Genomic DNA, 19,820 nt, shown 5'->3' with positions numbered 1-19,820 from the left:
TCAGTAATGTTTACAGTGCTGTCTGGCATATTTATTTACTGTCTGCACTGTCTGTGGAGCGGTGAGTTACTCAGTCCATCATGTTTTCTATATTAAAAAATTGTTTAATCTCTCACTTCGGAGTGTATTCTGTACATCTACGCTGACTTCTCAGTAACGCTGGCAATGGCAGTGTTCAGAATTGCTCTTTTGCACCGATACCAGACTAATTAGCAACTTCAGAAGCAACTTTTCATTCAGCTCTCTTGTTTGATGTTAAATTTGCAACTAAAAAAATATGCAGATTTGTAAAAAGTAAAAGTGCATGCTTTGTCAGCTCTGTCCTTGTGAGGAGTAGAAACAAACACACTAGAACTGCCAATGGGTAAAATTCACCCAAGGCTGTTCTTCAGTTGTATTTTACTTGACGTGTATACAGTTTTAAAGATTGTCAGTCTTTGACTTTTCCTAAAAGTTTGTTGAATAGCACCTGATGTCATAAAAAAACAAAATCTTTGCCTAAACCTATTATTTTTAATGGACACTTTTATCTAGAACCAGCATGCAGGTCAAATTAACCCCATAAGAAAGTCTTCATTTTCCCACTGTTTTATTTCACACCAGCAATTAATAGATGCAGCAATGGAAATACCTTCTCTCTATTGTAGCAATGCCTAATCAGAAGTGGACAGATCAACCTTCAACATGGATACAAAAGGGGAAAAAAAGACATTTACCATTGTTAAAAGTCAAACGGTAATCTCTGTGCTTTTAATGAAGAAGATGAGGAAGTTTTAGGATTAGCAATGAGTCCAAAAAGGATTTTCTAGGTGATGGATCATCTTCCAACAGTGATCTAGTTTGCTCTGTGTGGTTAATAACCCTGTTTAATGTCAGTGGTTAACTAACAGTCCTCGATCAGTGCTATTTATAAAAATCAAGGCACTTTAATGACAGGTAAATTTGACCCACTGGCTGTTTTAGGTATGTAGAGATCCACAGCGGTTCTAGTGTTAAATGCATGTTAAACAGAGATTAGACTGACAATTTCTGATGTGTTTCAGGATATTAGGAGGTCTAAATGCTGATTGGCTTTTGCAGCAGAGTGTCAAACAGATCAGTCACTGAGGTTGTAAAGATATTGTTAACTCCCATCAGCGGGAGTGGGGAAATGATTACACTGGATTGAGTTCTTTTCCTGCCGACACAAAAACCTGCTCTTACATGATTAGTCAAAACTACTCGGACTTGGAGCAAACAACAAACAGAGCTTCACAACATCCAGTCCTGGATGTTCAGACTGAACATGCTGATGTAGAACCAGACTGTTACTGGACTTCCCCTGACTCCAGTGCTTTCTAGTGTCTGCGTTGTGCTGCTCTAATTAATTTCCATGTGGCCGACATAGTCCTGATCATCAATCAATCACCTGCTGAGCCAAATCAGATGGAGCCTGTCCAATCTCATCTCATTGTCAGTGCAGCTCCATGATGACCCTCTAAACCAGTGGTTCTCAACCTTTTCAGCCCACGACCTCCACAATAAAGGTGTCAGAGACCGGGGACCCCCACTGTACCTGAAGGTGGTTGACACAGCCATGCACAATTTGGAATAGTCATGTGCAGACATGGCCGTGCTTAAAGGGGGATAAATGGGAGAACTTGGGCCAAACTGGGGGCCCATGGGGGTCAGCAAAATCATGGTTCATTGTAAATTTAAGCTGTAATATCGATATTTCAAATTCAACCTGAAAAATAACCACTCTTATCAAATAAACAAAAATCTTTTTTTTAAATCATTCGTGTAGTTAATAGTGTTCTTAAAAATGTAAATACCCTTTGTTAAAAAAATATTTAAATGGTTTAAAAGGGCAAATGGCAAAAATTGGTGGAAAAGGTTGTGAAATTTGATTTTAAAAGTAGCAAAAGAAGTTGCAAAAATTAGACAAAAATGGCAAAAAATTGGCAAAAATGGGCACAAATAGTGGTACAATGGGATTAAAAATGGCTGAAATGGCTTTAAATTGGTGAAATGGGATGACAAATTTATATAAACTGGCAAAAAAGGGTTAACTGTGAAAGAATAAATAGGCAGATATTGGTAGAAATTGGTTAAAGTAGCAAAAATGGGCATATCAAATAGTGAAATGTGGTTAAAATGGGAAAAATTGGGCATAAAAAGTGGTAAAAGGGGTTAATAGTAGCAGTAATAGGTCAACAGAGGCAACATTAAGCTTAAGTGGCAAGAATTGGTTCAGAAGTGGCAAAAACAGGCAGAAAAAAGTGGTGGAGAGCTTAAGACTGACAAAAATAGGTGTTAAATGGAAAAAAATGTGTTAACTTGGTGGGAAAAAACTGACGAAAAGGGGTTAAAATTTGACAAAACTGTTGTGAAGTGGCAACAACGTAATTAAAAAACATTCTTAGTTTTTAGGGCATCTGGAAACCACCTCGCAGTGTCTCACGACCCCCAAAGGGGCCCGACCCCAAGGTTGAGAACCACTGCTCATGCTGAGCAATATACCACTACTTAACAATGTCTTCCTTTAATCATACCCTCTAAATGTCACATATATGCACAACGGTTTCTGAAAGCAAGACAACTTGGAGTAAAAATGAGAAATCTGGCCCACACCTCCTTGTCCTTTCCGGTCTTGATTCCCCGGCACGCACCCAGTGAGCAGTACATCCACCTTCTTCTCCAGCTGGCAGCCAGCTTCACAGCGAATCACGCCAAGTGGTGACTCCTCAACAGGCGCTTCAACGGGAATCCCACGGAGAGGGTAAATCCAACAGATGGTGGACAATTCCTGCTCTGACCTACGAAGTTAATGAAGTGCATTTTTATTAACACATTTATTTTAAACCAACATACATGTGGTTATATGACCAGTCTGTAATCTGTGATTTGAGCTTTCATGCTTTGACATAATGTTGTATTTGAACCCTGAAGAATTATTCTTACTGCTGCACTGGCACCCGACTGGCATCAGTGTCAGACAGAGGTGACATTTTGAACTATTAAATGATTTATTGTTGCACTATGTTCTCAATATTTATCAACCCAACACCATTTTTAAATATTGCATTACTTCAACACACCTCATACAAACAAATAGATCTTATCGAGCGTCTTAGGAGCCTGATGACAATGATATTTAGATTATGTGAGAAAACCTTAAAAGCATGCATTCTAGTTTATCTTCAATGAGTGTCATGGTCATAGGTCTAGACACACCTACTAGCAATGATAGTAAAAGGCACACACACCTCATATTGCCTGTGCTGAAGGCTATGCTGTTGCTGTTGTCTGGCTTTATAGTGATGCAGAGCCAGGCTTGATGCATATCCATGGATTTAGGCTTAAACACCACAGGTACATCCAAACTGGCTCCTTCATTCATGTGTACACCTGCCGATATGAGTAAGGACAGAAGCACAGTCACAAAAAAGTTTGAGGAAGTTGCTTCATCATTTAAGTAGGAAAAGTTGCCAGTTTTAACACCTTCAGTGAAGCTCAAAGGCACAGAGAAAACCTCTGTGTGTGGCTTCACTTCCTGTCCTCTGCTTGGATCCTCATCTGACACATGAAAAAAACAAACACACAGTATTATAGGCATGTCTGAGTCTTTCACATGCATGTGACAGGAACAAAAGTGAGTGTTAGAGAGACACAAGAAGTTTGTGTGACCTGTGAGTGTGACAGAAAGCACGGCTGGGAGCTCAGTGGGATTTGTGAAGGGAATGGCGATGGAGGATTTGGCGCCGATGAGGGATGAGATGCTCAGAGGCTCCTCACACTGTGGTTTAAGGCCTCGCCCACTCAGTAACACGCACCACTCCTGCAACTAAAGGAATGGATTGACACATTTTGGAAGAAGCAAAAGAGAAAAAAATGTGCTGTGACTGCTGTGTCTGAAAAAGGTGAAAATAATGATGAAATGTTGGCACCAAACTGTTAATGCTAGGTCTCATAAAGTGAAGCACATCCTGCTTATGAGCGCAGCTTGATAAAAGAGAGCTTTTCAAAATGATATCTCTATTCCCCCTTTATCTGTATCTTGGAAATTATTATATCAAGTTTTTTAAAACGTTTTAACACACCTAAGACACCTGTAGGCAATTCCAAGATACAGATAAATGTGAGAAAGGAAAATAGAAATGTCATTTTGAAAAGGCTCTCCTTTATGCAGCTGTGCTCATAAGCAGTATGTGCTGCGCTTTATAGGAAATCACTGAGCAAATCAAGGCTGTAGGAGCTGATTTTGTCCATAGAAACACATTTTTTCAGAGGATATCTTTATAACAAGACCGAGATAGAAAAGCATTTTTGTGTTTATATGTACGGTAAAATTCGGCTGCCATGCTTCTATGGTGATGGCGAGTGATTATCATAAAGATTTAATCATTTCCAAAATTAATATTATGACTTTATCTTACAAACTGGGATGTACAGCATTTCAAAACAAGGTTTATATTTCCATTTTCCTTATATTACTACTATGATTGGCAGCCTGTATGTTTGTGTTGATTTGCATGCCACACCACTGCTCCAATTGTCCTCGATTCCTCTCAGATGACTTTTTGGGTTTACCTGCTAGAAAATGGTGCCATAAAAAAATGAAAAATACATACAGATTTTCTATAAACCTAAAATTGTTGCACCTTTCGCTTCAGCTTGCCCCCACCCACTGTCCCCATCCCTCCTTACGCCACTTCCCCTGTATAACACTTGCTCTAACTCCGCCACAATGCCAAAGAAGTGACGGCCTTCGCTCCCAAACACACACAAAAGATGAACACTGCCGTACACCAGGCTCATGAGTGTTTTTTCTTTACAATTGAGAGACAAACAACTGTGCTGGATGTGATGATACACCTGCTCCATGATCCCTGATTAAAGTCAGCTGTCTTTAGAGCTTTTCTGTGCTCTTATCAAACAAGATAGCGAGATGTCTCACAAGTAGGTGTTAGATATTTGTTTGATATTTGTCTGTTGTAGTTAGCGGTGCTGCCTAAACATGTTTGAACATGTGCCTGTCTTAGTGCAGCCAAACACATTGTTAAAGCTGAAAGTAAAGTGTGAGCACTAAAACTCTGTACAAAGGTCAAAATCTATTGAGTTGTAAGTCAGTCACTGCAAACACGCAACAATGTGCAGAGATGCTGAGCCATTATGTAGTCATTTAGGGGGAAAACACCCTTTTTCATGGTTTCATGGCACATTTGTCGCCCATTTTTTCAAGGCTGGTAACAGCACGGTCTTGAGAGCTGATGGCAGTGCGTTGCTGTTTTAACTTTCAAGAACTTTCAAGAGATTAGGAAACAGTTTCCCCTGATAAATTATGAGTAAATAATGTCAGTAAATATTACTTTGACATTGCTATTACTAAGCCATAACCAGGAGTTTAATCAGTCTGAGGCTCCAAGCTGCTCTTTGTCATGGTGGTGCTTAAGTGAACACATTAATATTGCCATTCCTTTCATTAAACAAACTGTTATTCTGAATAGTTACCACGGATTGTCAGGATCAGTGGGAGCAGGCAGTAATGGGCAGAAATCCAGCAGGTGTGGAGTTAAGAAAAGAGTCCCCCTTTATCTGATTGCAACATTCTAAAACCAGCTTGTCAAGCTAAATTGTAGCCGACTGTATCAGACAGCTTGATTGGTGCTGCAAAAGCTCAATTTCGTATAATAATAACGCCAGCAACATTCTAAAACTGTCTCATCATGTTGCAAATCTTTGGTGTGAACTGGGCTTTAAGATTCCCTGCCTCGCTGGTACATCTGAATATTCCATGTCATTTAAATGAATGGGACGCGCCTTGTGAGGCTGGAAAAGCTGAATCTTCAAAGTGAATCTATGAGTGAGTCTTAAGGGTTTTAGTGTGAGAATGCACCTGTTTTGATTTTGCAACAATTCATTTTAATTATCCCAACTTTTTTGGAAATCGCTTGTTATCTCAAACAGTTTGAATGATATGAATGGATAAAGTCATTCTGGCGTTGCTCTAATTGGGCTGAGTGTTTTGATGTCTGAATGGTTTGAAAGCAAGTGAGCCAAAAAAGAATTTCTCGGCAGAAGAACATATGCTGTTATACGGCACTCACAGCATAAAAGGAGTAGTAATAAATGTTTATATTGTTTACATCATCCTGCCTCTGTGACAAGATGCCTGTACTTTAAATAAATGACAATCTGGACCTTTGAAAAGCTTCGTTTTGTGATGTGATCGCTCCAAGCTGAATGGGTGAGATGAGGCATCAAATCAAATGCAGCACCTGCCTCAACTTATTTTGGTGGGCAAACTTTCTCAGCATCTTTGTGCGTGGTGTGTATGTGCTAAGGCAGGAGGCAGTGATCTATGCTATCTATTTTCTCCCTGTGTGTTTGTGTGTATATATTCACCTGAGGGCACATGAAAGTGATCTTCGCCGTGTGGTTCTCCTCTCCGATGGATGAAGGGCTAAAACGGACGCCAAGCTGGGCGGAGGAGTGTGGCTCCACAATAAGCTGGAACACACAGAAATAACAAACGCAGAGAGGAGCTTTCATGGGGACAGTAAAGGAGGATAAACACACTCGTGCTTTAAGAGATAAATCCTTGAAATCACACTGCTTGGCAACCCATGGCTTTCATCCAGCGACTCTTATTCTCAACTGACAACAGAGACTTCTGTTTGTTTTATCCTGACAACAACTGCGTTATCAAGTGCTTTAGAGTATGAGTGGTTTGTTTAAGATATCAAATGCAAAGCGAATACAATCAAATATCCTCTGAACTATAAAAGAAATCCAAAGCAAATGTAATCACTGTCTCTAGAGGCAGAAGCAAGGTTGATTCTTATGTAGAACGTGTGAAATTAAGCTTAACGTTTGAAGTAATTTAAAGGGATTTAGCTCTGATAGCACTAAGGATGAGCCTTACTTTACTTCCTGAATCCATCTCCAGTTTAAAGTTTCTGGGGTTACTGTTGGCTACAATTATCTTCAGAGTCTCAGCTGTTGGGTTCACCAAGGGAATGGTCTGTCTGGTCCACCTGACAAACACAAAACACATTATTTTTAAGGCTAGGTGAAAAAAGATACAAAAAAGTTCTAGAGATTGCAAAAAGCAGGAACTTCTAAATGGCCAAAAAAGTTTTAAGACGGTTTTAATAATTGGCCTTCAAACACAGTGACATTTGCTATTTTTCTGTCTCATAATGAAAAAGAATTATAAAGAATATACATTGTAAAAGCAAAAGTAAAGCAAAACCTGCTGTCAAGGCACAGGCAAAAAATCTTAAAAAAAAAAAAAAAAAAAAAAAAAGGCCCGGAGGCAAAGGAATGAATGCCTGAAAGGACCCAAATGTTGCATTTATAATTTACTGAGCTAATTAGCTGTGTGCCGCAATTGATATGCAGCTTTAATTGCAATTTATTAGTGTGGTAAACTATCTTTTTCATTCATTAGACGTCCTTATTTAAACTCAGAGTGGACTTGTGGTCACATCAGAACTTTCCTCTGATACTTGCTTAGATTTTTAAAATGTAGGAGTGATGCTGAAACAAACAGCCGTATGTTTTTAGTCTTGTTTAGATTCTTGAAATCTTTCCAAAGTATGCAACAGCATCACTGCATGGCCATACTGGCGTGCTCCCTTAGGAATTGAACATCAAGGCTTTCATGCTAAAGCTATCCCCTTCTCCTCACTGTGAAATAAAAGACTGTACTCAACCTTTTTGTTTTAAACACAGAGGTTATTGTGGGATATTTCAGAGTCCAAAGCCTTCATTCGCAGAAAGAGCCAGCCAAGCAAACACAGTACTGAGTTCAGGGAAAATCCTACTGCAGCTAGGAACAAATCCGCAGCGGTGTTTGTTTGTTTATACAGTACGTGTGCATTCAGACCCAGCCAGTAACCCTGCAGTGAGACAGTGTTTGTTGGCGTGAGTGCACCTACTTGCCCAGATGACAGCAGGCCTGTGGCAGCGTGATGACTGGAGGAGGAAGAGCATAAAGCTCCAGTTGATACCAGAACTCCCCCACTAGCTGCGACTGGAACATCACACTGGCAGAAAACACAGTTCAAAATAAAGCCAGTACAGAATGCATGAGACAGATTCAAACATTGCTCGAAATTGGCTATGAGTAAACCACCAGCAATGTTCAACATATTCACCCAGCTCACTCTAACACATTTTACCACTTTTTGCAGTTAATGTTTACTTCTTTCAAACCATGTCGCCCATTTTTGCCACTCTTTTGCTACTTGTTTTTGCTATTTTTTTTTTTTGCATACTTTCACCCATTTTTTACCACCAGTTTTTGTGACTTCAACCCATTTTTTCCACATTTGATGGCACTTGTGGGACATTTTTGACACTCTTTTCCTTTTTTTCTACTTTTTATTCACTTTAAAGGTACAGTTTGTAGAATTTGGCTGCATTTCGCCGAACAGAAACGGTGTACATGGGATATAATGTTTATATATCTATGTGAAGTATGTTAAAATAAATGCACAATCATCCCCTTTAAACTTTCGTTTTCTTTTTACAAATTAGAAAAAAGCTTTTTAAATTTACATTACCGCGAGTCGCCCTCACAGAGGCTGACATAACGAACCGCCACGTTGTCTACGGCAATGTTTTGGGGACAGAAAGAGCGAAACGCAATTTTTAAATATGAACCTGCCCGCCGGTCCTGAAAGCTACCTGGAAGGCAGGTGGAGAAGAAGACTGACCTATAATCTATAAAAAAAATGGTTGTAAAAATGCATGAATAAACCCTCACCTCGTCACTGCTGTAAATGATGTCCGGCTCACGATCCTTTTTGGTCTTCACAGGCTCTCGTCGCTTAGTGATGTGACGCTTTGGCAACAGATCGGCTCATTCTAAAATCTGAACGCTAGATGTCGCTAAAATGCCAAATTTTACACATTGTACCTTTAACACATCTATGCCCTTTTATGCCTCTTGTCGCCCATTTTTTCAACCAATATTTACTTGTTCCAACCCGTTTCGCCAGTTTCTGCCACTCTTTTGCTACTTGTTTTCGAGACTTTAACCCAATTTTTGCCACTTTTTATTCACTTTTAACCAATCTGTGCTACTTGTCGCCCATTTGATGTCACTAATGTTTGCTACTTTCAACCCATTTGTGTCCCTTTTTGACACATTTTATGGCACTTATCACCCGTTTTTGCCACAAATATTTGCTAACCCAGTTTGACAATTTTAGCCACTTCTTTTTGTGACTTTAACCCATTTTTTTTGCCACTTTTGCCCTTTTTTCCACTTCTAATTCAATTTTAACCAATTTGCGCCACTTTCAGGTACTAGTTAGTGCTACCTCATTTTGCCAGTTTTTGCTACTCTTTTGCAACCTCTTTATTGCGACGTCAGCACATTTTTGCCACTTTTTGCCCTTTTTCCACTTTTTATTCACCTTTTGCCCATTTTTGCCCCTTTTAGCCTCATTTTATGGCACTTTTCACCCATTATTTGCCACAAATATTTGCTAGCCCATTTTGACTATTTTTGCCACTTCTTTTTTGTGACTTTATCCCATTTTTTGCCACTTTTTCCTTTTTGTCCCACTTTTAATTCACTTTTAACCCATTTGGTCCTCTTTGTTGCCCATTTGTGCAACTTTTAGCCACTTGTCACCAACTTTTGCCACCAGTGAGTGCTACCCCATTTGGCCAATTTTTGCTACTCTTTTGCTTCTTTTTTTTTGCGACTTCAGCACATTTCTGCCATTTTTTCCCCTTTTTTTCCTACTTCTTATTCACTTTTTGCCAATTGTGCCACTTTTAACTCATTTATTGGTCCTTTTCAGGAAGATTCTATTCTATTCCATTGAAGTTGTCTCAGTTTCTTCTATATTTTCTGGCAACCTGACATTTATGCACATCATGACTTAGCTCTGAAGTCTGACATTACTTCTGCTATAGTTTATATCAGTGTGCCTATCCACATCGTCATTATTACCAATGAAATTCTTATTCTGTTTTAAGAAAAGGGATATACATTTTGAAAAATGCTATATTGTACTACAGCATAAATCATAAAATGCATTTTAAAGGTTTTTTTTATCTCTTGATAAGACTGATTGTTATTCAGGTTAAAAATAAATATGGTTATCACAGCTTTACTTTACGATGGATCTTGATTTTGCTTACTTCCATGGGCTCCTTGTTTGGCTGGGTCCCTTTATTCCCCCCTTATAGGCAGCGTTGCAAGCAAATAACACTTCAAGCTTCAAACATTGATGGTACTGTCTGCTAGTGCTAAGCCCTACCTTTTGTATGCTGTTGAAATATCAGAAGCAATATTATATACAAAGTATTTAAAAGCTAACCTTATTTTATGGCAAGCTAACCAGTTACAATAGCACACCTACTAAGGGAGCTAACATACCTGATTTAACATGTTACCTTTTACATAACAGAGAGTTATCACATATTAATAGTGTATCATAATATACACGTTTGAATTATCCTTGGCAAACTTGCATAGCATACCTAATTATCAAGCTAACACACCTTGCTCATAACATCTTCAGTTGTTCTGTCTCATATTAAACTTTTTTATATTGAAAAGAGCTGCCAAAATATCAAACAGTATTATTATGTAAATATTATTAAGGATATTACTTTTATTTTTCAGGTAAACCTTCTTATTAGCATAGGCTAACACACCTTGCTTCAGAAGCTAGCAATGAAGTTAGCTAGTTTTACATTTTCCTTTGTACACTGTAGGAACATCAAACAGAGAAATAAAGATGAAAGTATTTAAAACCCATCTTTACTTTCTAGCTATCTTACTTGTTAGAAAGCACAGCTAATAAGCAAATTCACCTTCCTTTTAACACCGACATAATGCTTGCTAGAGCTAACTGTAGTATATACACTGTGATGCTGACTCAGTAACAAGTTTTAGGCCTGTCTCAAATCTCTCTTTTGTAGCAGAAGTTTTTGTGTTAAAGTGATCTGGCTGTCCACTCAGTCAGCATCTGTTGTATTGTTACTGGATCCTAGCTCCCCTTTTTAGACAGTAGACTAGGATATATTATTGGACGGAATTGTTTTAATGCAAAAACGCGTTCTCTGAGTCCTGTGCTGTTAGGCATGGGGTTTTACAGGGGTCTGTTGTTGTTTTAACTCACCATGGAGTCCGTTTTTGCATTCATTTGGGACTTGATTTTATTGTTATGCAGATGATTTCCAGATGTATATGTCTATAGTCCTATTAAGTGGGTCTGATAGAACTTAACACGAGGCCTGTCTAGCTGCAGTTTGGTGCTGGTTATTAGCAAATTTCCTGCAACTTAACAGCTAACATGGAAATGAAGGTTATTAGACCAGCTAGAATAAAGACAGACTTAAGACTCTTGGTGTACTTCTTGATATTTTGTTTGAATTTCATATAAAGAAAGTGACTAGAGTAGCCTTTTTCTTCAAGAAATATCGCCAAGATTAGATCAATCCTGTCGTTTGAAAATGTCGTCCTTATTCATTCTTTTGTTTCTTTTTGATCAGATCATTGTAATCTCCGTGTGTTAGATATGCCAAAGAGCAGTCTTGTAAATTAGAGTCTTTGTAAGTAATCAAAGCATCTGCAGACAGATCTTTCTGCCTCCAAGTCATTCAACCTCCTCTTAAAAGTGCAAGTTAAATGACTCAGAGGCTTACAGTAGTATACACTAATATGAAGAACAGTTTTGAATTCTATCTTTTTGTTATTAGATGTTTCATATCACACTATCTCTCATGATTTCCCCACCCCATTGTCTATCAAATGATTACAGTTTGTCAGATTTCTTGTGCTATTTAACTGAAAAGAAACAGCTCTGTGTGAATATGCTGACTTTGATTTGCAGGCTCACATCCTAGTCTACAGTGTATTGAATTCCCAGGAATGATTATCAGCAAAACACGCCTTTAAGATCAATAACAAAGCTATCTATGAACTCCACTTCACTTCCTCTTTTCTTCCTCTACATCCTCCTTTAAAGCAGGTGGGGTCAGTTACAGTGCGGTGAGTCTTACCTGCCTGTGCTCTTCCCCGCTCTAACAGGGGAGAACGTAGCTTTGTAGGTGAGGGTCTCCCGTGGGGGAACTGAAACCCAGTTGGCTCCGCTCAGGTCGTCTCCTTCCAGGATCACATCCAGCATCAGCAGCTCTCCTTGTGGGTTACTGACAGGGATCTCTATGGCAACTGAGCTCTGGGAATAATTTCAAAGATGACACCTGTTATTGCTTCTCCCTGTGATGTTGTGATAAGTCTTTTGATCTAAATGTAGATGGGAGATGAAGTTTTCTGGAACACTAGCCAGCAGGAGGAACTCTTCTTATATGATAATAATTACCCCGAACTGAGTCTTCTTGTACCACTTTCCTTCAATGTGGATCAAGTTATCAGCTATAGAAAATTGCTCTTAAAGCTGCCTCACTCAACAAGGCTTCACCAAGGCGATCTCATTTCTAACCACATTACTGTCTACTTGTTTGCATTGAGAACATGAGTTGCATTTGAAAAAAATCCTGGATCAGTCATGTTGCTATTAAAAATGTTAATATCTGCTCTGCCTTAATTGACCAGATTCCCACTGCAGCAATTTTCCAGTGATGTCATGCTTAGGATGGGAAGCTCGGATGTGATCATCATCTCAATGTTTCAGTCAAAGTCAAAGAGGACTTTGAGGTTTCAGGGCAAAATATATTTGAAAGGAGTGAGAAGATAGGGTGTTTTTTTCCCAACAAAGCAGCATAGATAGAGAAAAGAAAGTGGCGCTAAGGCTGAGCCCTGAGGGACACCGCAGGTAGCAGGGTCAAGGCAAGAGAGCTGTTTTGCCAAGTCACATTAAAACTTCTGTTTTTAAGATACTCTTTTAGTCCCCTGGATCCCAATCCAGCCTCTAAGGCTGGCAGTAAGCAGGTGGTGATAAACAGTTTCAGCTTGTTAGTCATGTACAATTAACAAGAACACTTTCATCTTATCACCTTCCCACTGAAACGCTTCTAGAAAGACATTGGAGTCTGAAAACCAGAGAGAAATCAGACCATATTTCATATTTAAAAAACTATTTGAGTGCCCATGAGCTGCACTGTTATAAAAAGTATTCTTTCCCTTGGATGTTTTACCCTTTTATTGATTTTATAAATAAATCATGGTCAATATAATTTTGCTTTCGTAAAGTAATGCCAATTAAATAAAAAAATGCAATGTAAAATAGGTAACTGCATAAATATTCACCTAATTAAACAGAAGTTCAGCTAATTGGTGCTAATAACTTTCCACTAACAATCAGTGAAATGAGGATCCAGGTATTCCTGGCTACCATGAAGACAAAAGAACACTCCAAGAAACTCAGAGAAAGGGTTATCGAAAAGTATAAGTCAGGGGATGGACTAAACATCCCCCGAAGTTCAGTTAAATCCATCATCAAGACATGGAAGTAATATGGCACATGTGTAAATCTGCCTAGATCAGACCGTCCTCACAAACTGAGTCAGCATGCAAGAAGGAGATGAGTGAGAGAGGCTACCTATGACTACTCTTCAGGACTTACAAGCTTCAGCAGCTGCAATGAGAGAGACTCTGCATACAAAAACTGTTGCCCTGGTTCTTTACCAGTCAAAGTTTTATAGGAGAGTGGCAAAGAGAAAGCCACTGTTGAAGAAAATTAATCTGAAATCTGGACTAGAGTTCATCAAGAGGCATGTGGAAGACTCCATGGTCATGTGAAAGAAAGTTATTTGGTCTGATGAGAACAAAATGGTGCTTTTTGGCCATCATACAACACCGTCCCCACTGTGAAGCAAGGTGGTGGCAGCATCATGCTGTGGGGATGCTTCTAGGCAACTTGCCCTGGAGGGCTTGTAAAGGTAGAGGGTAAAATGAATAGGGAAAAATATAGGAAAATCCTGGAGGACAGTCTTATCATTCATTTATATGACTATTATTTATTTACATATCCAGTCTGGGGTGAGCAGAAGAAAAATGATGGATAAATCTATGATTATCCGATGTAAATATAAACTAGGATGGGGCTGAGTGCCAGTTTAGCTTAGTTAGCACACACACTTTCCATATTTCCTTTCTCTTTTCAGCTGCCTGACAAAATAAAAGCAAAATACCCCAAAAATAACCTAAAAAACGGATGAGGCTGAATGTTAATGGCAGCTAAGGTTTTTGAACATTAAGCGTAATCTGATCTCTTTCTGGACACTCACAAAACATCCGCCTCTTCATGTCTATGTACTGTAACTGACAACCTGAATACAACAGTATGACAAAACAATAATCAAGCTTCCTGTCTTGAGAATGACATCACAGAAGCAAGGTCGCCTTGTTATTTTGGTGCATGTTTAAACCCTTGAGTTAAATGTATGGAAACAAACATAAAGAGGTAAAAGCCACCATAGCAGCTGTGAGTTACAAAGCTTTCTCTGCATTTTGGGAGTGTGCTTCTGTGCTTTATTAAATCAGAAATTAGAGTCACAAAGGGGGGTATAATAAAATATTTGCAACACTTTTAAGCCAAACTGTGTTTGTCTTGATTTATTTAAATATAAAACACAGTAGGGGTTTGTGCAGGTAAGTTAAAGTGGCACAGCTGGAGATTGTGTTGGGTGTTATGCACTATGTTAAATAATGACCTTCTGTTAAACAAATCCGCCCCCTGCTATTTCGCTCAAAACAGCAGCTCCAGTGTAGGGTGATATTATTCATAAGTGTAATACTAATTAAGCATTCCTTTTAGTTAATTTACAGACTGCAATTTCAACAAAAATCATCCTTGGTGAATCATTTTCTTAGTTAAACTCTACTACCCCATATTTTCCCACATAAAAGCCTCATCTTAAAAAATGAATACACTGCTGTGTGTTTTTGTGCTCCACTGCTCTCTAGACATGAGCAACATGTGTTACATCAGTCCACCATCTGCTCGTTTTTGTACTAATCAGATCGACTACGGATGGGTTTATTTGCATCTGTACTCGAAGTGAAAATTCTGCAAAATGTAAAAAAAAAAAAAAAAAAAAAAAAAAAGCCATGTTTCTGCCACTTAAAGACATTTCTAACAGGATTAGGTTTGGAGAACTTACTAGAGCAACACACTGCACATCTATGACCTTGATGGGCGCTGCTGGCTCACCAATCAACTCCAGAGAGAAATGCACCTCGTAGCGCCTCAGGGTATTTGCTGCACACACAAATAAATATGGCATATGATTATTGGAACTATGATCTAAGTAAACCCATGCCTTTTTAATCTCTGGAGCTATAAAACTAAGCTTACCTTCACACTTGTCACCTTCTTGCAAGTCTTCAGTTTCCACAAATGACACAAAGCCTGCAAGAATTCTTGTAAACTTTAGTTTTCCTAATTGTTTGTTTGACTTATGTTATGCACAGCCTTTTAATTTAGGTTCATAGATGTGTTAGCTTTATTCTCTTTAGTGAAATGACCTGCATTTGGTACACATAAGAATACATTAAAGTCCCTACAAATCCTGCTTAATATTCTCCTGACTGTAAATGCACACCTAATGTAGACGTATGCAAAAGTAAATCTACAGTATTCAAATGTCGGTGTTAACGCAGCCTTTAAAGCTATAAAAACACACACTAATGTTATGTTTGCCCCTGTTTAAGCAAATGTAAAGCACTGAAGTAAACAAATTAAGCTGACACTTGATGTGCCTCGCTCATCACATACTTAAATAGCCTTAAAAGCCTGCAATCGCAAACATGCAGCATGAGGAAGAAAAAAAAAATCACCTGTCTGTTTCCCTCGTTTCCACAGTGACACAGCCAGAGAGTAGGGAGCACTGTGACCAGGCTTAATCTCTAAGGAGGAGGCACCACTTACAACAGATAGGTCTGTCACCACCTGAGCGTGTGAGCGTGTGCAGAAGAAAGAGGAGAAAAATAAGTATGAAGGGGAAAAAGGCAAATACAACAGGATTTGCACATGTCTAAAAATGCCCCAAAAACTTTAAAGGAATTCCACAGCTATTCAGCTCCAATGTGTATCAAATTGTTTTTAATTGATACTTTAATCCTCAGATGGTGTGATAATCATATGACTAATATGCATTAATGTTTTTCCAACTGCTTTTGCAGCATGATCAAATATATTAAATGATTCTTTTTTGCATGTTAACCCTTTAAATGAAGTGTTAATTTTGTCAATCAAAACTATGACTAAAAATGTTCCTTGACAGCCTTTTTTCATGACAAAAACTAGACTAAAACTAACAAAAACAGATCTGTGATGACTAAAACTGACAAAAACTAAGTTTAGTTTTCATCAAGATGACCAAAACTAGATTAAAATGTCATGTAGCTTTTGTTGGAAATTCAAAATCCATGATATTTCTCCACTGTGGGTAAATCAGTCAAAAAACAATGCATCTGTACCTATTCTGCCTCTCAGGTGTAGAAAGCAGGGACCCCATGTTTGACAGGGTGCAGAGAACACACAACCACGATTTGGTACCAGGTTTAGGCAAGTAAATAAATGCTTGGACTAAAAGTAAAGACTAAAATGTGAGGACTTTTTATGGACTGAAACTAGACTAAAATGTTTTGAGTTTCGTCGACTAAAAACAGACTAAAACTACAAAGGTTGTTCATGAACAAAAATTAACCCCCTACTTAAATAGCAATAATAATACCATACAGTAAAGTTAATACTATTTTTTATAGATGAGATCTGATCATAAATGTGAAATATTGATTTATTTTGTCTAGAAATTTGACCATATCAGTGCCAGTTGTTGTTTTTTGTAGCACTTCAGTTTTGATTCTCTGTTAGAAATTTTAAAAAATTTACACTAATGATCCCCTTAATAAGGAACCTAAGAAATCTGGTGATCCTTTATCTTAAAAATTACCAAATCATTTACTTTATGATAATGACAAAAAACCTCTATGCAAAAAACTAACCACTGTTCATGTTAGCAAGCCAATAGACACCTTACATAAAACATATGATCTCTGCTAACGTGTTAGCATCTGTGACTGATGGCACGCTGACGTGATAAGGTGATAACACACCTGAGAGCTGCTAGCATGCCTGCATTTGTTTATTTTATACAACGGCTTGAGCAGAACCTTGGTTAACAATAGATGCAAAAACTGTGATTTTAAACATTGCTGGTAGCTCAACGTATTTGTTTTTTGTGCTTGTACCTTCAGAGTTTTTGTCTTTCCGCTGTAGTTCAGGACGTCCAGCTGCGCATGTGTGGATTCACCAACTGGGCAGCGTAATACGACATGGTCCACAGGCAGGCGGCGCTCTCCAACTCCTCTGAGGGTAAACAGGAGCTCTGTACCGTCGCAGTCGTTATGCAAGGACAGCTGGCCCTGTGGGTTCAAAGCAGGGACAAAGTCTAGGTTGGAGAATACGACTGTAATTCAGTTTAACTTGCACAGGAATTCAGACTTTGGCAGTTTATTTTTTCTATTGTAGCATAGCATTGGCGCGTGAGCGCGGCTGATGACGGGAATAAGCGGAGGTGAGGTTCGAGACGAGTACGAATAATTATAATTACAGTGAAATGTTTCTATCACCTTTGTATTTTCAGAGCCATTAAATACATTCACATATCCAACGATATTTTACAACATACATGCTTCTTTTTCTAGTTAATATGCGAATAATGTCTAAATAATGTCTAACGTGATTGACAGCTAATCATTCTAGTAGAAATCATACAGTAAAATGATTGGCTGAGTTCTTTTTAACTCCCGCCCTCCGAAATCAGTCTCCATGGAAGCATTGGTGGTTCAGTGGTAGAATTCTCGCCTGCCACGCGGGAGGCCCGGGTTCGATTCCCGGCCAATGCATCATCCTTTTCGCTTTCAACATTTGTAGACATTTAAGTATTGACTATAAATGCATTTAACTTTTACTGAAACATTTAAAACACAAACAATTATCGAAAACAACGTTAAGACCTCACGATTTGTCAGTGTTTTATTAGCAAGTCACTACAATAAAAGACAAAACAACACAGTAAGAGGATGTCTTGCACTTAATTTTTAATCAGCTAGAATTTTGAAGCTTTCAAGAGGAAAAAAAAATTGTACAGGAATAAAATGTATGTAAAGAAACACTCTGATGAAGTATAATACTCCTCAAAATAACATGCAGAAGTGGTATCTTGTCTGGGCTGAACCTTACTTATATCACTGTTTTTAGATGAGTCACACAGTGAGACAAACTCAAAACTTTCAAGTGGATATGCATTTTAACTTCTTTAAACAACAGCCCAAAACGGAAAGGAATTCAGTTTAATTTATAGTGACACATGTGGTAGAGAAATTTCCTGATCCAGACACTCTACTGTTATTCTTCTTTTAATAATTCATTGTCATTCCACCAAATGTTTCAGCACTAGAGAAAACAGTTTGCCTCTGGCTGTATCACTGGGTTTTACTGATACTTTAACAACTCCATGATGCAACACAGACCCTGAACAGCTGCTGAAACACACATCATATTATTCCAGCTACTGTTGAGCTGACATTCTGGGAGCTTACATTTTTATGGTACTCAGTGTTTTAAGATAGAATAACCTTTGTATTTAGTGGAACCTAAACAAAAATAATCTTAAAAAAACAAAACAAAACAAAAAGTTCACATTAACTGTGCATAACATTATTCTGATTTTATATAGGTCTAGGTTTAACATCTCCAGAGTTGGTCCAGCTCCTTCTGGAGAATTCTTCTTTATGTTGTCTTAGTTGGGGTGTCATCTAGGATCAAAAAGACAAGTTGTTTGGTCTGTACCAGATCCAGATACAGTATGTATGCTGCGTTATCCTTTCCACAAGTCTTCCTCTTCAGGATCAGATGACATTTGAAGTCTTGAAATCTGATTTGATGTCCTTTTTTCGGTTTTTAGATGTTGCCAACTGGGGAGATTCAGTCGATGAAAATCTTGGCTAAATACACAGACACAGACGAATCCACTGAGGATTGAGTTTTTCTGATTTCAAATAGGACCCAACTGCTTTCGTTCACCCCCCAATATCCCTCTTGCATATCTGAAAAAGTGCCCTAACGATTGCACAGGAAGGTTAACTATGATTCAATTCAAAGGCAAATTGTCTTAAACTTGTATTTCCAATCTTAGAAGCTCCTTGTCTTCTTTTCTTTTCGCAGGTGGAGGATAACATACACAAGAACCAGTCAAAATCCTCAATAAGGAGTAAAGTATAAGGTATTTATGATCTTAGATTTCCTGTCTGAATTCTTGTATGACTTTCATTAAAATAAATAGGAGTCGTAAAGGAAATGAAGTATTCAAAGAAGCATAAAAGGTCTTACCATGACGATGCACTGTGCAGAAGGCTGGAAGGTGAGTGGGTAGTTTGCTTTCGTTCCTGCTGGCACATTCACAACTTCAGGGCCAGAGAATCCCTCACCACTAAGCTCTGCATGCATTTTCCAGTCTTGGTGGGTCTCATTGTGCTGAAAAAGCACATTTTTACAATAGTATAGTGATGTAATTATAGTAATAAATACGCATTGTCCATGCTCTTACTGCTGTGTCCAGGATTACACCAGAAAATTAGTTTCTCATTACTGAAACAATCTCTCAGATCAGTCATAATTAATTAATGCCTTGTGGTTAGCGTTTAGCTTGACTTAGACTGATTCTTGTATTTTCTTTCCTCTCACCAGTGGGATGTCTTGCGTGACAGAACGGAGAGCAGGCGACATGAAGTCCAAGTGGACTGCTTCTCCCTGTGGCAACAGATGACAAAGTTCTGGTAACATTAAAAATAAACCACATGGACCAATGTGCGATACATCATTTATGTTCAGATTCAA

The 19,820-nt window shown here is 38.4% G+C and overlaps 1 protein-coding gene, 1 long non-coding RNA gene and 1 other non-coding gene across 5 annotated transcripts in view; 2 read left to right on the top strand and 1 right to left on the bottom strand.

Annotated features, from left to right (window-relative positions):
* Window positions 1-19,820, bottom strand: part of LOC121506372 (cilia- and flagella-associated protein 47-like) — an 83,985-nt gene that overhangs the window by 9,492 nt on the left and 54,673 nt on the right. For all 3 annotated transcript variants that reach the window (XM_041782153.1, XM_041782155.1, XM_041782154.1), the window contains exons 50-63: window positions 19,668-19,733; window positions 19,314-19,457; window positions 17,171-17,344; window positions 15,755-15,866; window positions 15,273-15,326; window positions 15,079-15,176; window positions 12,016-12,191; window positions 7,926-8,033; window positions 6,908-7,019; window positions 6,388-6,492; window positions 3,670-3,826; window positions 3,484-3,558; window positions 3,249-3,390; window positions 2,614-2,798 (exon numbers count right to left, since the gene is read on the bottom strand). In XM_041782153.1, coding sequence (XP_041638087.1) covers window positions 2,614-2,798; window positions 3,249-3,390; window positions 3,484-3,558; window positions 3,670-3,826; window positions 6,388-6,492; window positions 6,908-7,019; window positions 7,926-8,033; window positions 12,016-12,191; window positions 15,079-15,176; window positions 15,273-15,326; window positions 15,755-15,866; window positions 17,171-17,344; window positions 19,314-19,457; window positions 19,668-19,733 — 1,708 coding nt within the window. The remainder of the gene's footprint in view (window positions 1-2,613; window positions 2,799-3,248; window positions 3,391-3,483; window positions 3,559-3,669; window positions 3,827-6,387; window positions 6,493-6,907; window positions 7,020-7,925; window positions 8,034-12,015; window positions 12,192-15,078; window positions 15,177-15,272; window positions 15,327-15,754; window positions 15,867-17,170; window positions 17,345-19,313; window positions 19,458-19,667; window positions 19,734-19,820) is intronic.
* On the top strand, window positions 17,379-19,795 carry LOC121506373. Its single transcript, XR_005991635.1, has 3 exons — window positions 17,379-17,496; window positions 19,149-19,206; window positions 19,671-19,795. It is a non-coding gene; the product is annotated as an uncharacterized LOC121506373 (long non-coding RNA).
* Window positions 17,757-17,827, top strand: trnag-gcc. The gene has a single exon. It is a non-coding gene; the product is annotated as a tRNA-Gly (tRNA).

This window comes from Cheilinus undulatus, linkage group 24 (assembly GCF_018320785.1).
Source record: "Cheilinus undulatus linkage group 24, ASM1832078v1, whole genome shotgun sequence".
NCBI lineage: Eukaryota > Metazoa > Chordata > Actinopteri > Labriformes > Labridae > Cheilinus > Cheilinus undulatus.
Note: the sequence above shows the minus strand (reverse complement) of the source record. Positions and strands in the feature narration are given on the sequence as shown.